This window comes from Trichosurus vulpecula, chromosome 3 (genome assembly GCF_011100635.1).
Source record: "Trichosurus vulpecula isolate mTriVul1 chromosome 3, mTriVul1.pri, whole genome shotgun sequence".
NCBI classification, from domain to species: domain Eukaryota; kingdom Metazoa; phylum Chordata; class Mammalia; order Diprotodontia; family Phalangeridae; genus Trichosurus; species Trichosurus vulpecula.
The window spans coordinates 432,147,293-432,174,001 of NC_050575.1; the positions used below are offsets into that span (position 1 = coordinate 432,147,293).

General features: G+C 38.9%; 1 protein-coding gene across 1 annotated transcript in view; it reads right to left on the reverse strand.

Moving 5' to 3' along the window:
* ALMS1 (ALMS1 centrosome and basal body associated protein) overlaps positions 1-26,709 on the reverse strand; it is a 136,583-nt gene that overhangs the window by 89,610 nt on the left and 20,264 nt on the right. The window contains exons 2-3 of the mRNA XM_036750141.1: positions 25,597-25,792; positions 947-1,061 (exon numbers count right to left, since the gene is read on the reverse strand). Of these exons, the coding sequence (XP_036606036.1) occupies positions 947-1,061; positions 25,597-25,792 (311 nt within the window). The remainder of the gene's footprint in view (positions 1-946; positions 1,062-25,596; positions 25,793-26,709) is intronic.

A 26,709-nucleotide genomic window follows, 5' to 3' on the forward strand; every position in this document is an offset into this window, starting at 1 on the left:
GTTGAACAAAAACCAAGATTGTCCAATTCATTATTTCTTTTCAAAATAAATCCTATTTTAAACAGCATCCAGTTTCCTCCATAAAAGAAGCATTAATTCATCTGCTATCTTAAAAGAACATGGAATTTACTGAAATATATCAACACACTTCTAGATTTATCATCTTCTGAAAACAGGTGGTGCTCTCAAAAAAAGTGGACACCATACAATGAGCTTATGTAGCCAAAGCCCAAGAGCAGCAACCTAGAGCCAACTATGTATATAGAACCCTCTCCAGGGACTGCAAAGTAGAGAGATTAATTTTCTTGTGTTGAGAGGTTCTGAAGTGGGGGAGTTCCAAAAGCATGTAGGGCACTGTGGGATTAACAGTCCCCCAAAGGGACAGAAACACACACACAAATGGTGTCTTCTTCACAGCAACTGCTTGGGAGGACCACATTCACTGGGGACAGATATCCTAACTTTATTTAAAGAAAACATTATTTAATGTTTTCCTCCTAATTTAGAGGGACATTTCATAGGAGATGAGAAGAAGATGACGACTCCTCTTGTCTCCTCAAGAGGAGGAAAGTACCTGTCCCAACCAGAAGACTAGTTATCAAATGAGGCCTGAAGGGCAGGGCTTTCTAGGAAAAACCAAAGTGTGATCTGAACCAAAGAAAAGCCTGAAAAACTGAAAAGCAGCATAAACTTTTTTGCTTTCTTTTTAAATTTAAAGTAAAGAGACATTTCTTTTCACATTTTAGATTGGTCATTTTCTAAGTATGACAAATCTTATTTGGGCCTGTATTATCCACAATAGAGAAAATGGTAACTGAGTAAATGTTGGATGTTCTCTTAGGCCCAAGTTATTAATATCTGTTTTAAAAAAAAATCTGCTAGGAAAATCCATAGCTCACAAGAGCAAGGAAAAATAGGAGAAGAGCTGTAAGAAAAGCCATCTCACCTCAAAGGCACGAACTCCAGCTCACTCTGCTGAAACAGAGTCTCATCCCAAACCTTGTGGGTTGGAGAAGATGCCAGCAAAGGAATACAGGGGGAGCCACTCGTGTCCTCAATGGCTGCAAAGTTTGAGAACACAAAAATATTAGCAGATATTAAAGATGGTTATTAGTTGTTAAACAGTTCTTTATGAATCTCAGGACCCTGAAATGTGACAAAATGTTTTCAGGGAAAGGAAGGTCACTTGTGATTTAAAGTCATGATCCACAAATCCAGCTTTGGTTATAGTTCAAAAAGAGACTTAAACTGGAAACATGTAAGAAGCCACAAAAATATCATTAACTAGCAATTTTTAGAAACAAAAGAGACAAAGTCCTAAGAATAACAATGTGTTTGACTACAAGCAGAATTAGAATATTATGAACAATAGGATAATAGGAACATAAAACACACACACACACACACACACACACACACACACACACACACAGGTTAATTCCCAATGGATAGTGAAGTCTTCCACATGCTCCTGTTTCAGGATGACATCATGCTGGATACAGCAAGCCCCACAATACTGCAGAGCCTGTTGGACGAGATCCAGAACCAAACAAAAGGGTTTTCCCCAACTGTATGCACAGAAAAAACCAAGTGAATAAAGAATGCCTTCTGTCAAATTAAGATGTCTATGATACACGTGACAGACCACATTGAGAGGTCATCTTATTAGTGTCTATAGGTGTGCGTGTCTTTATATTTTGAATAGACTGCAAAAAACTAGGGCCAGAATTAAACAGAAGAAAAAGAATGGGGCAGCTAGGTAGCACAGTGGATAGAGCACCTGGAGTCAGGAGGGCCTGAGTTCAAATCCAGCCTCAGACACTTGACACTTACTAGCTGTGTGACCCTCTGCAAGTTACTCAAACCCAGGTTCCTTGAAAAAATAAAATAAAAAAAAATTTTTTAAAAAGAAAAGAGAGTGAGCTGAATGGCCTTCGAGACATTGCAAAGCTCCTTTAATGGTTCCTGCTCCAAAGGCCCATCACTTTAAAATCAATATTCTCCAATATTATAACTGTCAGTCCTTGATCACTAAAGATTAAGTGATAATTTGCATGGTAGAAGTGAAGAACTGTAATACAGAGCAAACAAGAAACTACAAGCGTACAAGATGTGATGAAGTAAATCTATAATCCAAAAAGAAAACAGGCTGGTCACATAAGGAGGGAAATGGACAACTGGTATCCACCTTATCAGACCAATAAAAGGTAAACAAAGCCCACGGGACACGAGGATGGAAATCCTGACCAGCGTGGCGAGTAGAGGGAACGGAAGTGAAAATGCACTCAACTCCTCTGTGGAGAAGAGGGAAAAGAGACCAGAAAAGTGCCTCTCCACACTCCGCACTGGGAGGGAGAATCAATTCTTCTCTCTTTTTTTCCGCATCCTGATGATGAATGGCTAACTTTTCTCCATATTAGCCACACTGAAAAAAGGAAACACAATAAAAGAAAGAAAAAGGAAGAAAGTTTAAAAAAAAGTCTACTTCACTCCACACTCATTATTCATCAGCTCCATCCTGGACCATGATATTCATCACAGCAGCCAAGTCTTTCACAGCGGATCATCACTAAAATATTGCTGTTACCAAGTAAATTATGCTCCTGGTCCTGCTGTAAGTCCAGGTTTTCCTGAAGCCATCCTGACCATCACTTCTTATAGCACAAGAGTGAGATGGAAGTCGTCTTAATGGCAACAGAAGAAAGGCTTCACCCGATCAACCAGGAGGAGTCTGAGATGGAGGAGGGAAAATAGTCCTCCCTTATAAGCATGTGGTAGAGTGGGAGGAGAAAGGGCAAAAAGAGGGCGTCTGCGTCCTTGGAGCTGCTGCGGAGGAGATGCAGGGTCAGGATGGAAAAGTCCAAGGAAGGCCCCCTCCTTTAAGGGAGGTGTTGGAGTTCATGGTTCCACTCATCCAACTGAAAGGGCTGAGACGGCTGATGGTCTATAAGAACCGAGGCTGATTCCATCTTGAAAGAAGCTATTTGTTGTCCTGGTAACAAAGAGGGAGGTCTGCTGCCTTCCCAGAGCACGCATCTAAGAAACAGCATAGAATCTAGACTTCTCAGGATAGATGAAAACTACCCACTTGTGATGATTCATGTGGGTACAAATGACACTGTCAGTAGTACTGCAAGTCATTGTGAAATCTTGGGCAAGAGACTGAAGTCTATAGATTCAAGTCATTTTCTTCACCATGGCCAACTGAAGGCAAGGAAGGGATAGAGAAGCATGTGAGAATGAAGTCTGGACTTCTTAACAGCAGATCCTTATATGAACATACCAGCCTGCACAATGTCTCCTCCATTAGAATGTCTCCTCACGGCTGCTCCTTGAGAGCAATGACTACGTATTGGACCTTCTTTGCATCCTCAATATTTTGCACAGTGCCTAACACACAGTAATTGCTTGATAAATGCTTGTTGCCTGACTCCTGGTCCACAGTTTAAAATATAGGGGTGACAGATTACTGGCCAGAGAGGAAGTATATATAACACAGTCTGGTAAGAATAAGATACCATAAGAATAGATAGAAAGAAGGAAGAATAGCAGTTGAGACACCTAAAAATTCGTGAGACAAAAATAAAAGAATGAGCCGATAATAAAATGTTGAGGTTCAAAAAGCCTATATACAAATTCCCAAACTTTAAGTAACAATCAAGAGAAAAGGCAGAGACTAATGCAAGGACGCAAATCCAGAGTGGTCCAAGAAAATCTGAGAAAAGAAGACACTTTCAGCCATGGACTCAAGGAAAGGCTATATAAAAACAGCACCTGCTGGGGATCTCAAAGAATAGAATTCTGAAGGGCAGAGGTAGAGAGGGAATACATTCTAGGCATGAGGCATTGAGGCAGAAGGAGCACGTTCATTTTGGAAACAAGTACTCAGGTTTGTCTGGAAGTACAGAGCTTCAAAGAGAGTAACATGAATCAGCCTAGAGAGTGAGCTACAAAGCAGAGGTGTTAAACACAGCCTCAAGCCACACGCAGCCCACACCACCACCAGTGGCTGTCCAACCCAGAGTCAAAAGAAGTAAAAATACAACAAAACATATACGATTACATTTTAAAACTAAGTCAATTATGTGGCTAGCAGGGATCTTTATGCATGGATTAGTGGCCTCCATTCCTACTTAAGTTTGCAGGAGAAGACCCCTAGCACGCAGCAAGGCTCAGCAATTTGTATTGGGGCCTAGGGGTTTTCAGGCAGAGTGACTCAGGGGGTGAGCATCACCCCGACTTGGACAGCTAAGTGAAGCATAAATGGGAGAGATGGCTAACACCACCCTAACATCATTGCTAGCACTCCCCCAGGCTTCGTCCTTGGCCCTCCTCTCTTGTCTCTCTATACACTCTCTCCTGGGGACCTCATCAGTTCTATAGGTTAAATTATGATGTCTAGGTAGATGATTTCCAGATTTATTCACCAATTTCCACTTTCCCCTGAACTTCGGTCCCAAATCATCGGCTGCCTTCTGGGTATTTCAAACTGGATGTACCAGAGACATCCAAATTCAGCATGCCTAAAACTGAACTCTTCCAAGCTTCCAGCCAATGAACATTTATTAAGTACTTATCGTGTGCCAAGCACTGTGCTAACTTGCTGGGGTATGCTGTTGTTCAATCCTTTCCACCACTGTCCAACTCATCAAAATCCCATTTGGGGTTTTCTGGGCAGAGATACCAGACTAGTTTTGCCATTTCCTTCTCCAGCTCATTTTACAGATGTGGAAATGGGGGCAAGCAGGGTTAAGTGACTAGCCCAGGGTCACACAGCTGGTGAGTTTCTGAGGCCAGATGTGAACTCAGGAAGATGAGTCTTTCTGACTCCAGGAGAGGCGATTAGAAGGCATTTAATAGAGGCTTGCTGATTAAATGATTGGGCCTATTAGGGATGGTGGTGGCACGAGCAAGGAGAAACAGATATTACAAGAGATATTAGAGGTATAAGCAAAAGGAGTTGGCAACAAAGTGCACACGGGAGTGACAAGAAGTGTGAGAGTCAGAAGATGTGGAGATCTGAAGCCTCCTTGACGGGATGGTAGCACCTTCTACAGAGGCTAAAGACACTCTGACTTTGAGATGCTGGTGTGAAAGGTGCAGAGCTGGATTTCAGAGGAGCAAATGGTGCTAAACATATTTAACATATATTACATCAAGGCAGCTGAGAGGCACCATGTCCATGGCACCAAGCCTGGAGTTGGGAAAGCCTGAGCCCAAATCCAACCCCAGACACTTACTAGTTGTGTAAGCCTGGGGAAGGCCCTTAACCGTGTTTGCCTCAGTTTCCTCATCTGTAAAACGGGGATAATAACTGCACCTCCCAGGGCTGTTCTGAGGATCAAATGAAATGATATTTGCAAAGCACTGAGTGCCTGGAACACAGTAAGGGCTATATAAGTGTTAGCTATCATCATTACTGCTGTTACTGCTAGAGGCAAACTGTAGAAGTGATAACTGAACAGAGAGAATAAATGAGATTACCAAGAGTGCAAATAGGAAAGAAGTGATGGAATGGACTTCCCCCCAGGCTAAACCAACTACAATTTTTAGAGTAGCCTAAGTGCTCAGCGAACATCTCCACCTTAACATTAAGAACATTCCCAGTGAATAAGAATTATCTCACAAGGGAATCAATTTTCTAACAGACCTACTAACTAAAAAATTCCCCCAATATTGGCCAAATTGTAAAGTTTCAACCACATCACACTGCTGACTCATATTTAGCTTTGTAATCAAGTAAAAATCTCAAGACTTCCTTTTAAAAATAAAATGCAAACTGCCATTAACCCAGGTTTTCTCCTATCCTGTGCTTATTATTATTATATTATTATTATTATGGTTATAGATAAAATTGGGGGCGAAGAAGCAAAGAAAAAAATTGTGATTTCAGAAGTGTAGAGAACTGCCTGGGATGAGTTCACCAGAAATGAAACTGCCTGTAACTAATAGTCTCGAGAGTTGCTCAAATCATTGAAAAGTTAAGCAATTTGGTCCACAGACACCCAACTAGGGCTTAGACATGAATCTACCTGATGCCAAGACCAGATCTCCATCCACTCTACCATGGTACCGCGCTCACTGGGCCAAAATACAGAATTTTTAACTTTCCACTGTTGAGTTTCATTTATTCAGAATCCTACCCCCAATTCTTCATCATGATGTGGTAGAGACCCTAGATTCTTGGAGACTATGCCCCAGAAATACAAACTCCAGGAAGTTCTCCCATGCTAAAAAGGCTTTGAGTACAACATACTAAATATGCTACTCCAAGACAAGCTTCGCTAAGTACAGAAGGATTTCTCAGCAGCAGGATGACATCTGAATATAAATTCTTTGGCCACAGCAACTCATGAAACAGATAACATTAAATGGTTCTTATTCCTTTATGCCCCCATTCCATTTTTTAATTCTTTTTTTTTTAATTATTATCACTAACTTGGCAAACATCAGAAAACATGAATATTTCCCTAAAACTGAAATGTAGATTTTTAATTACACGTTGGATTTAACAATAATTTCCAATAACTGCTTGTCTATGTCCCCTTCTAACTTTCCTGCTCTCTTTTCTGTGTATTTTAATGTTTGACTGACATTCTTTTGTTTCTTTTGATATTATGATTATTGCCCCCCGATGCCTTTCATAAATCCACCTCCAACCAAAAAATTAATAAAATCCCTCTATTGTAACAAATAAGTACAACTGAGCAAGATGAACCTCCATGCTGGGGGTATATCTGAAAATGAATGCTTCACTCTGCAGCTCCATTTGTATAACGGGGGATGACACTGGTTCTCATATATTTTAATCAGTTCCCTGTATCCAAAGTAACAGGTAAATGTGCTACCTTTTTCACAGTTAACTTTTTCCTTTCTAGTTCTCAATGCATTGATTCAAAAACTTTTTAAATTCTAAGTAACCAAAACTGTCTATCCCTTGTCTCCCGTGTTCCTTACTGTTCCCCATTTGTTCAAGAACTTAACCCCTCTCCATAGTTGTGAGATGTATCTCCTCAATGGCTCTTCAAGTCTGTTTATGATACGATCTTTTATATCTAGTTCTTACATCTTTTTGGAACTTACATGATACATGGTAGGAGGTGCTAGTCTAAACAAAATTACTGCCAGACTATTTCTGGCATAAAGTGCATCCTTTCCACTGCAGTTGGAATTCTTAGGTACAGCAAAAATTATGTTTGACTGCCTCTGGGTCTTGTGTACCTACTTCATTCCACTGAGCAACTTTCCTATTTTTAATGAGTACCATGAAATTTTGGCCAATTATTGCTTTGTAATAGCATTTCAGGTCTATTACAGCCATGCCCCCTTTCCTCCCACTTTTTTATTTTATTCTTTTTTTCTGGCTCTATAAAGTATCCCTTTGGTAGCTTGACTGGTTAATTTGGGTCGTATTGTCACTTTTAATCTATTTGCATAGCCCAACCATGAGAATTTTTGCCCAGTTATCCTATCTATTGATGTTCTGGCCTTGCCAAACCTCACCCATGGCTTACTCTCATCCTCACTGCCTTCCCTCCTACTCACAGGTTACTGAATAAAGATTGAGAAACTCATGAAATGGCGCTGCCTGGATCTACTATAAATTTATGTTGTATAATGTCGCTCTGGTAAAGGCCCTCGCTGTGGTAAGGCAATCAGGTCACTATCCCACTCACCACATTACATTTTCCAAAACTTTCTAGCCTGTGGCTCTCCTACCCCCACCTTCAACTGAGAACCTTCCCTCATATTTCACTAAAAAAAAAAACAAAACCTGCAACCCTCTGCCAAGAGCTCCCTCCTGTGGCTTCCTCATCTCACAATGCTCTCTTTATCCCCTCCTTCACCTGTCTCAGATGAAGAAGTGACCCTTCTCCGTTCAAAGAAGGCAAAACCCACACAATGAATGCCACTCCATCCCATCTTCTCCTTCACTGATCTTCGGCTTCCCCAGCACAAGCTGCCTCTCCGCTGTCTGTAGGCACGCCCTCACTTCATCTGTCCATCCCCACTGGCTTTTGTGGTTCTGTTGTTTCAGTCCTGTCCCAGTCACTCCAACTCCTCGTGACCCCAGGTGGGGTGTTCTTGATAAAAATACTGCAATGGCTTGTCATTTCCTTCTCCGACTTTGCAGATGAGCAGCTGAAGCAAAAGGGTTCAGTGACTTGCTCAGGGTCATACAGCTAGTAAATGGCTGAGGGCAGGTTTGAACTCAGGAAGATGAGTCTTCCTGACTTCAGGACCAGCACTCTATGCACTCTGGCGCCACCTAGCGCCCCTCTAGTTATTGTCCTACATCTTTCCCCCATCATGGTTAAACTCCTTGGGAAGGTCACCTAAAATAATGCCTTTAGTTCCTTTTTCCTTAACTCTCAGCAGGATGGATTCTGACCTCATCAGAAGTGAAACTATTCTCTCCAAAGTTACCAGTGATCACTCTAATGGCCCTTTCTGATCTGCCTCATATCTCTCCTGACTCCAGTCCATCTTCCCCTCAGTGGGGAGCAGGGCCTGATTCTGGCCCCTTTCTGTATCTCCAGTGCTTACCATAGTGCTTGGCACACGGTAAACAACTAATGAATGCTTGTCAAAGTCACTTTTCAATTATTTTATACAATCTACTGTAATTTTGAAAGGAATTTCTTTTTCTACTTCTTCCTGCTGCTTATTGGCAATATATAGTAAAGGGTATGATTTCTGTAGGCTTATTTCATATCCTCCTATTTTAACAAAGTTATTGTTGCGATGAATTTATAGTTAAATCTCTAGAGTTCTCTGAGTTCCACACCATCTGGCAAAAACAATAAATTTTTTCTTCTTTGCTTATATTTATTCCTTCAATTTTATTATCTCATCTAATTCCTATAGCTAGTATTTTTAGCACATCAAATAATAGGGACAACCATGGACATGAACAAGAAGTTCTTGTTTTAACTCTTATCTTATTGGAAAGGCCTCTATTTCATTTTTTCCATTACATATAATGCTTGCTCATGGATTTAGATAGATACTACTAACTATGTTAAGGGATGATTCATTTATTCCCAGGCTTTTAAATATTTTTAACACAAATTTCCCATCTATTCTGTGTACAAGCATCACTCTTTTAGAAATATTAAGAAAGCATTTTTCTCAACATTCCAGACTGAAGCCTTTGGACTTATCTGAATGAGAAACCTTCAATTTACTTTCAATTCCAAAACAATGTCCCGCATTATATCCTTTTCCTCCATTTACCAAAGACATAACCAATTTTTAACCTACCCTTGAAGAACCTCTTTCTCCTGGCCAGAAAGACTCCTCCCTAAAGTTATTATGGCAGTGTTCGGAAGAGACGGAAGAAGTCTTTGATTACTTCAGTTAATCAGGCAGCGAGGTGTCACAGTGGTAGAGCACCAGGCCTGGAGTGAGAATGACTCATCTTCCTCAGTTCAAATCTAGCCTTAGATAATTACTAGCCGTGTGACCCTGGGCAAGTCACTTAACTGTTTGCCCCAGTTTTCTTTGCCAAGAAAACCCCAAATGAGGTCATGAAGAGTCAGACATGACTGAAAACACCTGAAATGAAAGCTGCTTTGAAGGTAAAATGGGTTTTGAGGAAATCATCTAGCAGCATTTACAGAAGGCTTAAATTACCAAAGTGGAAGGACCAGACACAACACAAATAATGAGCCTCAAAGACACTCATCTTCAAGACACCATTCCAAAGCATTCACATCAGTCTCTCCTTGCAGGCATTTTACTCTTTAATGGGGACGGAGAGGAAAGGACAGGCACATGGAGAAAGAAGAGAAGATGTTTCCACAATATACAACTCTAACCTTAATTCCAACTCCATCCTTTCCACTGCACTGGCCATCCTTCCAATTCAATGAAACCATTCTGCTCCAATTCTGCCAACTAAGCCAACGGTACAAATTTTCAGGAGTGGATCCGATTCAGGCCAATCCCTGGTAGGTGGAGGGTCCATACTGGGATGGCAGGAGATTCTCACAGGTCATTCAACATTTAACAAAAGGAGACTTTTGGCCATAGCAGGAAGAGGATATTAACAAGGATGCATGGAAAACACTCCCAAGATGAATCAGCTGAGCAAAGCTTCCAAGCCCAAGCTGCCTATTATGACCTGTTAAGCATCATAGAGTGCCTGGAGCTCTGTTCTCAAGGCAACAAGCAAGTTATGCCAACCGTTAAGCTTTGAGTCCTCTTAACCAATCAGGTCCGTAGGAAGATTTCAATATGCTCGATATGTTTTAAGGGACGGAGATACTCACTCACCTTTACATTTCTCCACTGCTTTCGCCAGAAAGTGAACTATCTAGACTGTCTACAGTTAACCTCTAATAGTGCCCAAGAGGATCACTCCAATGTGTGTGAACAAAAGAAAGCACTAAGCACAGTGAAAAATATTAAAGACTAAGAGAAGCCTAGGAGGTAATAACTCAGGTATAAGAATGGCCAGAAGAGATGAGACTAGAGAGTAAAAATTATTATGAAAATGAGCTCTGAAAAAAAAATAGGATAAATAGCTTCTCTACATCCTTTCATATCATCACCTGACCAGAAATGTGAGACTAACTGCTAATTAGAGTATCCTTGGGTACACAACTGAAGAGCAAAGCCCAGAGTCCCTGGACTTTGGTCACCTAACTACTCTCCCAGAAAGGGTAGGTTTTACAGGGAAGAGGGAAGTGGAGGAAGAAGAGAATCTGCTAAGTATGCACCAACCCCAGGAGCCACAATCAGCCCTCTGTGGCCTCCACTGATCTGCTTCTCTATTTCTGAACCATCACCCCATGGTTTTGAGGACTGCTGCTTTAAAAAATGAGTCTGAGGTCTGGAACCGCTATTTCCTCTTCCTACCTCTTTTCATCATCTCCTTCGATATTCCACATCTTTTGTTTCTCAAAATGAATTCTGTTATTATTTTATAGTTTTGACTGATATAGCATTAAAACTATAATTTGACTTTGGTAGTACTGTCATTTTTATTATATTGTCAAGTCAAAAGCCATGAAGACTGAATATTCCTACAGCTGTGAGTTGTGACTGAATCCATGTAAGTCTCGCATGCTCTAGCAGACTGATCTTCACATGCCTGATGCACTGTGTGGTTATTTAGAAGAGAATTTCCCTTTCTATTGCTGCCCCTTGCATTTCGTTATTATTATATATAAAAGCCATTGATTTTTAAGGGTTAATTTGATAACCTGGAACTTTGGTCTCAGTATCTTTGCTGATTCCCTGGGATCATCCAAACGATCAACAAACTGAGATGGTTTTATCTCCTCTTTACTTACTTTTATGTCTTTAATTTCTTTCTCATCTTATTCCTAGTGCTAACAGTTCCAGAACTATATCAGACAATAAGGGAAAGAACAGGCAGCTTTGCTTTTTTCCTACAATAATCAAAAAGATTCTATACCCCCACTGCATACAATGCTCGCTTTTTGGTTTTGGAAGGAAAATTTTTAAGATATCAACAAAGGACTCCTCTATGCCTCTACTTTTCAGGGGTTTTACTTGTTTTTGTTTTTAACATGATTGTGCTGGTTGTTTTCTTGATGTTGAAGTATCCTGGGTATAAGTCCAACTTGGTCATAATGAAAGATGTCTTGGGGTAGTCTGTTAGAAAGGATTTTATTTAAAATTTTTGGATGAATGTTCACTACTGAGATTGGTCTAGTTCTCCCTATTTGCTTTATCCTTAACTGCTTTGGATATTAAGGTTATTTTTTATTCATTAAAGGAATTTGATAGGAGGTCTTCTTTTTCAACTGGTACAGTATTAATTATTCTTTAAAAATTTGATAGAATTCTCTGGTCATTATTACAGTACATTAGTATGTATTAGTATAATAAAAAAAAATCTCCATCAGGAATAGAAGATTCCCTCTCTCCTTTGGTCATTCCCTTATAGCTAACTCTACTTCCTTTTCTGACATTTGATTATTTAAGACTCTTCTTTGGTCATCTGTTAGTTTGGGTATTTTATGTTTCTGACAGTATTCCTCTATTTTGTCCATGTTCTCAGTTTCGCTAACATACAACTATGCGTACTAAATATTGCTAATTGTATTTATTTACCCTGGTTTTATTATGATTTCACCTTATTCATTTGTTATTTTGGGGTTTTTTTTTCTGCCTTCTTCCTTTTAATCAGGTTTATCAACTGTTAATCAATTGCTAGGCTTTTCAAAGAAACCACTTTTGGTTTCTATAGGTCTGGAGGAAGCGGAGTGCCAGTTTATCTATTTCTCCTCTGATTTTTAGTATCACGTTAGTTTGGATTTATTTGTTGGCTTCCTAATTTTTGAAATGCACATTCAGTTCATGAACATTTTCCTTTTCTATTTTGTTGATGTATATTTGTTTTGGGAGATAATCTTTTCCCCTTAGTACTGTTTTAGCTAAATTAGGGTAATTACGGCATGTTGTTTCATCATCACCACTTCCTTTCATATAATTATTTTTATGATTTGTTCCTTGACCCAGTCGTTATTTTAAATTGCATTATTAAGTCTCCATCTGAGTTTCTGACTTTTGTTGGTACTCCCTGAACTGCTCACTATTTTTACTGCATAACGGATGTGTTCACTATTTCTCCATTTTTACATTTATTTACAATATTTCTGTGCCTTAATACATGGTCAATTTTTGTAAACCTTCTGTGTGGTACTGAAAAATACATATATTCTTTAGCAATCCCATTTCTCTAGCAATTTCTTTAATTCTATAATTTTTTTTATTTGTTAGATCAGTCCAAAACTGAACAAAGGACATTAAAATCTCTTGCCACAATTGTATTACTATGTCTTCTTATAATTCAATTGATTTTCCCTTCACAAGTTTGGAGGCATTTAGAGCATATAAACTTAATACTGGCTTACTGTCTATAGTTCTTTTCAGCAAAACTTCCTTGTTTATCTTTTTTGATGTTGTGAATTTTTGGTTTTACTTTGTTTCATAGTAAGATTGCAACTCCTGCTTTTTTGGATGCGCTTGATGCACCTAAATTTTGTTCTAGCCCCTCATTATTATGCTGTGTTTTTGTTTTTCAGTGGTATTTCTTGTAAGTAAAAGATTGTGGGGTTTTATTTCCTTATCCAATCTGTCACCGCTTTTATTGAGCTGTTTAATCCGTTCATCATTATCATCATCATTATTATAACTAGTATTCACATAGCACAAATTTAGGTTTGCAAAGTGCTTTACAAATACTGTATTATTTCACCCTCACAACAATGCTAGGATGTAGGTGTAATTATTCTCCCCATTTAACAGATCAAAAAGCCAAGGCAGGCAGAGGCTAAGTGACTTGCTTAGGTTCCCATTACTAGTAAGTGTCTCAGGCCAGGTCTGAACTATTCCTGACTCCAGCCACTTCCTCCAGCATCCTATGGCACTACTGAGGTCCACATTTTCCTCCATTTTTTTTTAATACTGTTGGTTTTCTTAATTAGGGTTTTTATTTTTTCTCTTCCTCTGTAAAAAAAAAAAAATTCTTTCTTTGGTTACTTTTGCTAATCCACTTTAAGACAGCCCTGTCCTCACCAGCTCGACTCCCTTTGCCCTCAATTTCTCCCGCAGCTGTTAGCTCTTTTTCCTAGTCTTGTAATTGCACTTAACATCAAGTTCCTTTTTCAATCTAATTATCTAATTCTTCTCCTCCTTTTTCTCTCAGTACTCCAGTAAAATGGCCCTTCCTCTTGCCTTTCAACTTGTTTTACATTCCACATCTTATTCTCAAAAGGATGTCTTTATCTCATTCTCTTCATTATTTCTCTTCCCTGTCTATTCTGGATTTTTATTTTTTGATTCATAGTCCATATGCTTATTTATTGCTTCTTTAGTATTCCTTATGGAATTAAAGCTTCTAAAGTGAGTATTTTGAGTCCTTCTTCCCAAGTTCCTATGTTATTACCTTGTTAGACCTCACCACCACCTGCCTGCCCCATTTTCTGTTGGGCCTCACTCTTGGAGATATAAATCCCTCCAAGAGAAAAGAGAAGATAGGAATACTGCCCCAGGTCTGAATTTTCCTACATTCCTGATGCAGTTCAATAGTACCCTTTGAATTCCCTGTGTTCATTTCTTTTCCCATTTGCCAAGAAATCTCCTTTCTGAGTCCATGCTTTCCCACTCTTCTGGGTACGAGCTGTTCTCTATTGCTGACTCTTCTCCTCCGAAGGCAGGATGCTGTTCATAGAAGCACAATACTCTCATTGATGGTGGTCTCTCTAAGCTGCATCATAAGGTTTCCCGTCTCACAACACTGACCATCCTTCTGTCTCTATGGGAGCATTCTTTGTAGGACCCTCTCACCACTGACTCAATATCCCTCCCTTGGTCACTTCATCTGCTCTCCTGTTGGCCTTCTTCTTCCTAAGATGCTACAGGAGCTGCTCTCCCTTTGAAAGGGATGACTGAATTTTGTTTCCACAGAAACTATATGAAACATGATGTGAGGTCATACTGATGGCTGGTGTAAGAGAGAAAACTAATTGTAATAGAAATCCGGGGGAGATTTTGGCCACCTGTTAATCAGAATATGTGAAAGCAGACTCCTCTTCTTTGGTTCAGACAAGGCCTTTTTCCTGTGTATAAAAAAACTGTCAGACCAGGTGTAGTTCACCAAGGATGAGGTCTTAGATAACAGGGCTCTTTCTCCTGGATATCCTGGGCCAAATCTTCAACTCATAGCTTTTGTCAATTCTCTTAACAATTGAGAAAGATCCTTTCTCATGATAAAGAAAAATGAGCATAAAAAGGGTTGGGGGAGTGGGGACTGAAATATGGAAATAAGAGATGTAAGCAGGGGTGTAGACACACATGGCGATAGGGTTTAGGTGTTTTCAGACAAGCTGAGAACCCTGAAATGCTGACCAATGGAATGCAGGAAAGGAAATTCGAATCAGGATGGGTTATTAAAGAGCTTTGTAATGTCTTGAAGTGTGCCTGCACCTACTAAGGGATCCTTTTCCACAAAGGTTTAAAGGTTAGGTCACCCATCTGAAATGACATGAAATAAAAATCTTTTTTTCTAAATTCACTCATGACCAGGTGCAAATCTTGGTAGGATGACTATTTCTCACACTTTCATTGCTTAGGCGACAACAAACTATCTCCTCTATCTCCCTCTTCCCTTTTCCCCTTTGACCTGTCCCCATATTGTACTGTTTAACCCCATGAAACATACTGATCACCTGGACAACACAAGGTACCGTGGGGTAAGTCAGTTCATGGGGTAAGTCAGTTCGTGGTGTCTCAGGCCTCTTGCTCATCAGTTCTTGCATAAAGATTCCATTTTCATCCTTGTTTCCTTGTGAAGTTTTTATATAAAGAGATCCTTCAATAGTCCCTTTGTTTTCTTCTTCTTGTCAATAATCCCATAAGCATCTTTCTCTTTGTAGGTTTTTTTACCCCTTTAGGGGGAGAGAGAACTTTATTCTATATTCTATATTTATTTATTTGCTCTTTGAAACAAATTTTTTCATTTTCTCCTATAGTCTCTAGTGGGGGCTGAATCCTTTTATGCTATTTGAATTTCCTTTATTTTGGAAGGACTTTCTCCTGCTCACTTGCAGAATCTGTAGTTTGTCACTGGAACAGTTTAATTCACCACTGTGCTTCTTGGAGGATTTTTTCTGGAGGTGATCTGTAAATTCTTTTCATTGAAACTTTGTTATCTCTACACATCCTTCCTCTAACATCAACATACTTTACTTGTGTAGAGCTAATGCTTTCTTTTTCTGACTCCTTCCCCTTTGAGGGTAGTTTCCCCAAGGAATAGAACTCAAAAGTTGTCTCAGCCTGCTCCCACACTGGGAAATACACTTTTCACTGACCTCAGCAACTACTTCAAAGTAGTTTGTTGGGGAGGAGGGGGACAGAGACAGAGAACCAGCCTCAACTAGATGCCAAACCCATTTACTTCAGGTCTGGTGAAGCTGTGCACACAATGATATGTGCTCCAATTCCCTCTGTTCCTCAGTTTCCTGGCTAAGCACTGTTAGAAATTAGCCTTCTCTGTTATCAATTATTACTTCACTAAATTTCTTGGTATTTTAGACCACGGAGACCATTAAAATTGCTTTATCTCTTGCCTATGAAATTACGTGAAAAGGTATAGACCTTTGTCATGATGATCCGTAAGTTTCTTTTTTGAATAGTTCACATACTTCATCCTTTGTAGTACATGTTCCTATCTATGTTGCACTGTTTTTTGAAGGTCTTTTTGCAAATACTTCCCCTGAGCCTAGCTTGATCAAACGTCCAGAGTAAATTTTTCCTGTTGCCTTTGGTGCAACAACTTTTCAGGCTCCTAGATTTCATGAGTCATTCTTCCATTTCACTTCATTTTTAATGAAAATGTCATGAGTTGGTCCTTCCCATGTGTTCTAATTCTTCTATATAACATGACTAATGTGAAAATATGTTTAACGGGAATGCATATGTAGAGCCTATATCAGCTTGCATGCCGCCTTAAGAAGGGGAGAGGGGAGGAAAAGGGAGAAAATTTAAAACTTATGGAAGTGAATGTTGAAAACTAAAAATAAATAAATTAACTTAAAAAAAGAAAATGTCATGAGTGATAAAGTTCGCTTCATTTAGCTTTGATAACCACTTGCTGGTTCTACTACAAGGATCTCACGTTTATAGTACTAAAATTGAATTTAATTTCACAGGCTTCATAGACAGTGCTTTAAGAAAAAATGTTATCTTTTATTTTATATCACTTTCCTTCACCTTCCTCCACCAAGACAGTCATCCATCCATCCATTATACTGAATAAAAAGAAAAAAAATGAAAGAAAAAGAAGTCGTTCAGCAAAAGTAACACGTACACCAGTCAAGCTTGTCAGCGTACGCTGTGTTCCACACTCACGGTCCTCCACTTCCACAGATGGGAGAGGAGCACGTGGTCTCACCTCTTCTTCAGAGTCAGGCTTTGTCATCATGATTACACAGCTTTCATTTCAAGTTTTTATTTCCTTTACATTGCTGTAGTCACTGTACAGCTATGGAGTGGCAGAGAGAGTGCTGGGCCTGGAATCAGGAAGAGCTGAGTTCGAATCTAGCCTCAGACACTCACTAGCACCATGACCCTGAGCAAGTCACTCCACCTCTGTCTGCCTCAGTTTCTTCAGCTGTACAACAGGCATCACAGCATCTACCTCTCAGGGTTGTTGTGAGGATGAAATGAGAAAGCTGTAACGCACTGAGCTCAGCGCCGGCCCCTAAGAAGTGCTACAGAAACGTCAGCCGTGGTGATGACGCCACCGTGCTCTGCTTCCGTCTCATCAGTCACATCAGTCACCCGATGCATTTCTCGCTCGGCACAGAAATATTCCAGCACATTCACGTATCGCAGGCTTTTTAGCTCCTCACAAACAGATGGAAACTACTTGCGGCTCTTCCTAGTACAAAACCTCTTCCTGCGCAAGGCCCTCACATAGGAGGGAACGCTCACCTTCCTCTGCTCCAGCTGACCTCTCGGGCCTCACCTAAGTCCCAGGTGAAGCACCACCTTTTACAGGAAGCCCTCCCCAACCATATAGGAAGCTTGAGAGATGTTTACTGATTGACTGAAAACGCTTGGAGCTGGGAGAAGCGTCATATGCAAGAAAGCCAATGTCACTGGACTGCACAGTACATGGAGGGAAAGGCATAATGTGCAAGAAGACTGAAAAGGCAGGAAGGGGCCGAGTTAAGAAGGGCTTTCTAAGCCAAACAGAAGACTTTCCACTGATTCTGGAGGTCACAGGGAGCCACTGCAAGCAGGAAGATGATCTGGTCAGACCTCATGTTAGAAAGATCAGTTTCACAGGTGGCTGGAGGATAGACTGGAGCGGGGAGAGACTTGGGGGAGACAGACCCCCCCAACAGGCTACTGTAATAGTCCAGGCATGAGGTGATGAGGGCCTGCACTACAGCGTGGTGGGGGCGGGGAGTGTCAGAGGAGAGAAGGGGGCATACTCAAGAGATGCTGCAAAAATAAATTCGACAAGCCTTGGCAACAGTTTGAACATTGGAGGGGGTGTATGAGGATGATCCTAAGCTTCAAGCCTGGGCGACCAGAAGGATAATGGTGATTTCACCAATAACAGTGAGGTTAGGAAGAAAGGAAGCGTAATGTGACAGTCAAAAAAACTAAAGAAGTTTTCTCCTGTACTGAGACAGTTCCAAAGTACTACACTCTATCCAGAACACATCAAAAGCACCATGTTCACCCCAGGGTGCCACATTTTAGAAAGGACACTGATAACATGTGGCACAACCAGGGAAGAGTGAAGGGCTTACAGACCATAGCGACAACTGCTCTTCTCTTACCACATCTCAGCCTTGGGTAACACCTACCTTCTGCCTCCTCTGACCCTACCCATGAACTGCTGAATCAGAATGGAAGAAGCCCCACAACCATGGTGCCTGGGTACATTACAAAGTCAGCCCTCACTGCAGCAAGCCACTCCTTTCAGTCCTCCCTAATTTACCCCTCACAAAAGCTATTCCAAACTGCCACTGAGGGAAAAAGCTTGGACAAAGGAAAAAAAATTACCTTTTGTAGACAATATGATACTATAATTAGAAAACTGAAACAATAACTTCAGCAAAATTACAGCATATAAGATAAATCCACATAAATCACTGCCATTCCTGTTTATTACCAAAAAAAAAAAAAAAAACCTCAGCAGGAGAAAGAGAAGTTCTATGTAAAATAACCAAAGAATACATTTACTACTTAGGAATCTACCTAAAATATACACAAAGAAAAATATTAAATGCATCTTTTTTGATCACAGTAAAATAAAGATTACATTCAATAAGGGGTCCTTGAAACACAGATTTTATTAACTTAAATAACCTAATCCTAAAGAATAATTTCATTAAAGAAAACGATAACAGTGAGACAACATGCCAAACTTAGTGGGATTCAGCCAAAGCAGCACATAAGGGAAAATTTATATCTCTAAATACATAAATCAGTAAAAGAGAGAAAGAGCAGGTCACCATAACTGGGCATGTAACTAAAAAAAAAAAAACCTAGAAAAACAAATTTAAAACATTCAATTAAACAACAAAACAGAAATCTTGAAAAATCAAAGGAGAGATTAACAAAATTTAAAGTCAAAAAGCCATTCAACTAACAAAACTAGGGACTGTGTTTTTTTAAATCAATGAAATAGATAAGCCATGAGCTAACCTGACTTTTAAAAAAATTTTAAAAAGAAAATCAAACACCAATATCAAAAATTAAAAAGGTAAATTCACAACCAATAAAGGGGAAATAAAAGCAATCATTAGGAGCTATTTTGCCCAACTATATTCCAATAAATCTGACAATCTAAGTAAAATAGATGAATACTTACAAAAATATAAATTAACTAGGTTAATAAAACAAGAAATAAAATACTTAAATAATCTTACCTTAGAAAAAAATATTGAACAAGTCTTAAATGAGCTCCAAAGGAGGGGAAAAACAGGACTACATCGATTTCCAAGTGAGTTTTACCAACATTTAAAGAACAATTAATTCCAATACTATGTAAGCTGGAAAAAAAAGAAGAAAAGAAAGAATCCCACCACAACTCTTCTATCACACAAATATGGTCTTAATACCTAAACCAGGGAAAATCAAAACCAAGAAAGAAAAACTACAGACCAATTTCCCTAGTGAATACTAATGTAAAAATGTTAACAAATATATATATATAAGCAAGTAGATTACATCAATATATCATAAAGATCATACACTATAAAAGGTGGGATATATGCCAGGAATACAGGACTGGTTCGATAGTAAGAAAACTGTATACTGTAAACTGACCATATCAATATCAAAAACAACAAAAATCATATGATTATTTCAAAAAATTCAGGAAAAGCTTTTAATGAAATACAACACTCATTCCTGTTTAAAAAAACAAAACACACTAGAAAGCACAGGAATAAATGAAACTTTCTTTAAAATGGTATGAAAACCAAGAGCAAACATCTGTAATGGAGATAAACAGAAGCCTTCCCAATAAGATCGTGAGCAAGGCAAGGGTATCCATAATCACCACTATCATTCGATATTCTACAAGAAGTAACGGCCATAACAATAAGACAAGAAAAAGAAACTGAAGGAATAGGCATGGGCCAGGAGTGGGGAACCTGCGGCCTCGAGGCCACATGTGGCCCTGTAGATCCTTAAGTGCAGTCCTTTGACTCAATCCAAATTTGATTGTTCTGTGAAGTTTGGATTCAGTCAAAGGGCCACACATGAGGACCTAGAAGGCCACATATGGCCTCGAGGCTGCAGGTTCCCCACCCCTGGCATAGACAAAAAGGAAACAAAACTAATACTTTTTGCATATTTACCTAGATTTTTGCAGTTTACCTTGGAAACCTTAAGAGACTCAACTAAAAAACGAGCTGAAACAATTAACATCAGCAAAGTTGCAGCATTGCAAATCATCAGAAGTTCTGTATATTACAAATAAAACCCAGCAGAAAGAGCCAGAGAAACTCCATTTAAAATAACTTCACGGACAATATAAAATACTTAGGATTCTACTTGCCAAGATACTCCCAAAGTATATGCACACAATTACAAAAAACCCTCACGTAAATAAAGACTTCCAAATAACTGGAGAAATATTAATGGCTCACAGGCAGGCCACACTAATAGAGTAAAAATGACAACGCTACCTCATTTATTTACTTGTTCAATGCCATACCAATCAAAGTACTTTGTGAAGCTGCAACAAAATTCATCTGGAGGAATAAAAGGTCAAGAATATCAAGGAAATCAATGAAAAAAAATTAGAACCAACGGGACCTGTAAATACCAGATCTCAAACCGCACTAAAAAGCAGCATTCATCGAAACAATTTGGTACTGAGTTAAGAAACAGAGAGGATGGGGCAGCTAGGTGGTGCAGTGAGTACAGCACTGGCCCTGGAGTCAGGAGAACCTGAGTTCAAATCCGGCCCCAGACACTTGACACACTTACTAGCTATGTGATCTTGGGCAAGTCACTTAACCCCAACTGCCCTGCCTTCCTCCCTGGGGAAAAAAAAAAGAAACAGAGTGCACAAATCAGATACACAACATACAGAAGAAAATGACCAAAGATCACTAAACCAAAACCAAAAGATCCAAATTATTGAGGCAAGAAGTCACTGTGTTAGAAAAACTATTGGGAGAACTGGAAAGCAGTCTGGTGAAAACTAGGCATAGACCAATATCTCCCACCGCATACCAACAGAAGCCCAAAAGTGGTACGTAATTTAGACATCAAGGATGATATAAGTAAATTAGTGGAATAAGGAAGAAATTACCTGTCAGATTTATGGATAGGTGAAGAGTTCACGATCAATAAGGAACAGAGGTTTACTAGAGGTAAAATGGATAATTTTGATTACAAAAAATTAAGTTTTTGCACTAACAAAACCAATCAAGCTAAAATTAGAAAATCAGGAAACTGGGCAAAAAAAAAATCTTTGCAGCAAATTTCTCTGATACGGGTCTCAATTCTAAAATACGTAGAAAATGAAGTCAAATTTACAAGGATATGAGCCATTCCTCAATTGATGTTCCAAAGATATGAATAGGCAGTTTTCAAAAGAAAAAAAAAATCAATACTATTAACAGTCAAAGAAAATAATATTCTAAATCACTAACAATTAGAGAATGCAAATTAAAACAACTTTGAGGCACTTTACATCCATCAGATTGGCTAAGATGATATAAAAGGGAAATGACACATGCTATAGGGGATGTGGGATAACAGATACACTAATGAACTACTGGTAGAGCTGTGAATCAGGCTTACCATTCTAGAAAACAATTTGGAACTATGCGCAAAAAGTTAACAAACTGTGCACACCCTTGACCCACCAATATCACTACTAGGGCTTCACTCCAAAAAGGTCAAAGAAAGGAAAAGGACATATATATACATATATATATGCATATATATAAAAATATTTATAGCAGCTCTTTTTGTGGTGACAAAGACCTTCGAACTGAGAGGGCACCCATCAATTAGGGAATGACTGAATAAGTTACGGTACGAATGTGACGGAATATGATTGTGCTCTAAGAAATGATGAAGACAGTTAAGTGAACTAATGCCAAGAGAAGTGAGCAGAACCAGAACAATTTATAAAAACAAAAGCAATACTGTAAAGATGCTGAAACTGGGGAAAACTTACTAACTGATCAACAAAATGACCAACCACAATTCCAAAGAACTCGTGATGACACACACTACCATCTCAGGCAGGTTCAAGCAGATTTTTTTTTCTTTCTTTTTCTTGGAAGATGGCTAATATAGATATCTGTTACAATGGTTGTGTTTTTCTTTTGGGGAAGAAATAAACGTTGATAATATTTTTAATTTAATATAAATATTTTTAAGATTCTATTCTCATATAGAATTTCACGTCTCAAAACACGAGTACCCTCTTCTTATTTCACATCACTCTGATGCCCTCTACCACCACCTCCTTCTTCACCTATTTCACTGAAGAGAAAGCCCTTCTTCTCGCAAAGGAAAACTTCTCTCCATTAACTCTTGATCTCATCCCTTCCTGTCTTCCCCAACAGGCTGCCCCTTCTATCATCCCCACTCTCCCCCTAATCTTCAATCTCTCCTTCCCTGTTGCCTATAAACAACCACATATTTCCTGCATCCTTAAAACATCCTCACATCCCTCCAATTATCATCCTAGATCTCTCCTCCCAGTCTCAGATAAATTTCTTGAGAAGCCTGTCTACAGACAAGTAGGTGACTCCAATGCCTCTCCTCTCATCCTCTTATGAATTCTCTGCAATCTGGCTTCTGACCTCATCATTCACCTGTAACTGCCCTCTAAAAAATTACCAATGAGCTCTTAATTGCCAAATCTGATGGCCTCCTGGCCTCCTGCAGCTTCCGACACTGCTGATTCTACTTTCCTCTTGGACATTCTCTCCTCTCTAGGTTTTAAGGAGGCACCCCTCCTCCGGTTTCCTCCCAATATGTCGGACCGCTCCTTCTCAGTCTCTTTTGCTGGTTCTTCATCCACATCACTATCTGTGGGTGTCCCCCAAGGCTCTGTCTTGGGCCCTCTTCTCTTTTTGCTCTCTACTTTCTCACTTGGTGATCTCATCAGCTCCCAAAGCTTTAATAAGCACCTCTGTGCTGGTGATTCCCAAATCTACTTCTGCAGCCCTAAGCTCTCTGCTGACCTCCAATCAAACACTTCAGTCATCTCAAAGTGGATATCTGGGAGACACTTTAAACTCACCATGCGCTAAGAACACAGACTCACTGCCATGAGTAGAAGTCCTCTTTAATATTTCTTATTATCAGTCTGTATCCTGCCGTGAGTCAATCCAGCTTAGATGACAAGTGATTTTTTTTCTTTAGAACAAAAAAAAAAGATGTCTCTTAATATTCTAAAGTTTAAATTCTGACTTTCTTTAAAAATGAAATGATTTTTGTCTTTCATTTCTGAATTCTGGCTTTAAATTCGCTTTTGAATTTGTTCTTGTTCTCCTTTCAGGAGACAAGCACTCAAGAAAGTTAAAGTTCCGTGGCAATGTAAAATGTAATTTACAAACAAAAGGTCCTGTCAAAGCTCCAAAAATAGGATGTATTTCTGACTAAAATTATTCAAAGAGAAATGTGATATTCAGCTATCTATTGCAGCTAAAAATAAGAACTATGTAAGCAATGTAGTCAACGATGAAACCAGAGATAATTTGTGTATAATTCTGCAGCACCTTTCTTCATAAAACATAGAAACTTGAAAATTGAGAAACAAATAATGTGTTTATCTCGCTTCACCCATCAGTGAAATTCAACCAACTCAGTACTGAAACAATAGTCCAAAAAATTTCTAGCATCATTCAACAGCTCAAAAAGGAAAATAATTAGTTCCTTCAAATTAAAGAATGCAAAAATAGAGAGTTTTTTTGTCTATTTTCCAAGATAAATAAATTTTAGGAATATTTAGAATGGGTAAAGCATGAGTAGTAGTTGTCTGAACTGCAATTTAGGCAATAAGAAAGAAAATCTACAGCTTGAATAAGCACCCCTCAAAGATAAAAGTGATGCATGACATGACGTCTAACACCTGGAACCCAAAGCCCAGGAAGCTGTGTTACTTAGTAAACGGTAGCTGATTAGTTTTAGGAACCTCCGAGGCTTAATTCCTATTTGTCTGACTTGAAAAGGTTTAAACTGTCTCAGTTTTTCCTGTTAAATGGAGAAGTACCAAGGTGTAGTCGCAATAATCCTACAGTATAATTATTGTTTTATTGTATGAGAGATCACCCGAACAAAAAGAAGAAAATAGGTGAGTTCAGGAAACAGACCACAAGCCTGACAAAGGGATAGGGGCCTTCAATAGTCTAGAAAACTGCTGAAGCTTTCTCTGTGCCAAGAACAATGCAACTAACCTTAATAACAATTTCATCATTTAAAAAATGGAAGAACCAGCAACAGAAAATTCTATTCTGGATCTGATTCTCAGCAATAAGGAGGTACTTGATGCTGAGATCAAATTAAGGAGAACCTTGGGGAAGCATAGGAAGAAAAGATTGCTCCTTCCTGGAATTTATGACAGAGGAGGAAAAAGCCAGACAAAGTCTGACATGTACCATGGATTTTGAGAATAGCTCAAAGGAAAAAAGGTAGGATCCTGTGGACTCAAATTCTATAGCAGAAGGCAGACAAGAAGGATAGGAAACTTTAAAAAGAAACAACTGCAGTAAGAAAGAAAAAGCTAAGCAACTTAGGCTGTAAGAAGATTATATTCACAAAGGACATGAACAGGCAGTTCTCAAAAGAAGAAATCTAATCAACAAGCAAATGAAAAAATGTTCCCCTTATTTTTATTGTAACTTTTTACTTTTTTTCAATTAATAAGCATTAATTTTCTCTTCCTCCCACTTTAAAAAAAAAAGGAAAACAAAATTCTTGTAACATATGTACACAGTCAAGCAAAACCAATTCTCCCATTGGCCATGTCCAAAAATATATGTTCCATTCTATAACCTGAGTCCATCTCCATTCTGTCAGGAGGACCTCTGGAATCATGGTAGATCACTAGACTGATCAGAGCATTTAAGTCCTTTTTTTTCAGCTTAAGCATAATAGCTCCTTATTTTAACTCTGTGACTCTTTATATATGTTTCTTTTTTGTGTGAATCTTTAAAATGTGTTTCTAATATAAAACACATTGTTGGATTCTGCTTTCTAATCCACTGTATTATCATCTTCCATTTTATAAGTGAGTTCATCCCATTCTTATTCAGTTACTAATTGTGTATTTTCCTCCATTCTCTTTTCTTTTAACAAATGGTAAGAGAAGGTTGTGCTTGCGTACGTAATCATTCGAAATCACTTGTTGGTACTGTTTTGCTTAATAGTGTGCAAATATTTGGATTTGAGGGGATGTAGAGGAAGTTAGTTTGTCAATAAAACTGATCAATAAATTTCTAAAGGGAATATTTATGAAAGTATTTTGAAAAGTAAAATATGCTCTACAAAAATGTGAAGCTTCATTATTACTGTAATTGTAATCATTATCATCAACCATTATTATTACATGAGAATTACCTAACAATGGGGAACATGAAGCCTCTCCAGCCCGGTCCTTTCCATCCTCTTCCGATACAGTCAACACCCCCTCCTCCACAGATGGGAATTCAGACAGGTCACTTTCTTCCCTTCTCGTATTAAGCCTGGCAACAGATGCCAGCAGGCTATGGGAACTGTCCACTTCTACATCAAGGGACTGCCAAGATTCCATTCTCTAAAAACAGGAAAAAGCACTAAATTATTAACTGCAAATACATGGTGACACAAGATTGCAAATAAAACCATCCATATATTCACCTGTACAACCCCTAAGTACTTACCTCCTCTAGTTCTACCATCATCAAGATTTAGGAAACGTGATCTGAGTTACTATACGTTTAGATGGATCCTCCCTCTCCTTCAGGCCCCACTACGCCTACTAGACTCCTCTCCTGCACAGTTTACACAAACTGCTATTTCTGTTCTACTTGACAAAGGGCAACATAGATTAGATCCCAGAGGCAAAAACTCATTACAATAAAATTACCAAAAGAGGTTCTGTAGAATAAGGTTAAAGCAATGCTATGTCTGTCTGTCTCTACACACACACATATACATATTTATACATATACATACATATATACACACATACATATGGCATAGCAAAGCGTTTTGGTGACTTGGGTCATAACCAATTTTCCAGAACAGATGCTTTCTCTGGTCCCTGAGCTAAGAAACAAATGGACTTGCCCTATGATTAAAGCGGACGAATGCATGCTACTTATATTCAAACAAAAGTGATAGTAAAAAAAAATCATGACCTCTTTTTATTACTCCTTTTTCTTGCTATTAAAGAGTAGTTAAAATTCAATATCCCAAAATATCCCCTCATATAATTCCAGAAACTCCTCAAATAATGCCAGGAGTTGCCTCACAATTAACCACATCAAAATATCCTAAAATTAACAAGGGAAAAGGAACAGGTGATCTAAGGGGCTTGCCTTCCCTTGGCTGTAAATACTTCTCTTCACCTGTTTTATCTCTAGCAGACTGGTTAAGTACAACTTGAAGTCCACTATGGTGCCAAGTAGTCACAATGCTAAGAGAGACCATATGCTAAAACTAAAGGTCAATGGAAAAGTATTTCTTAAC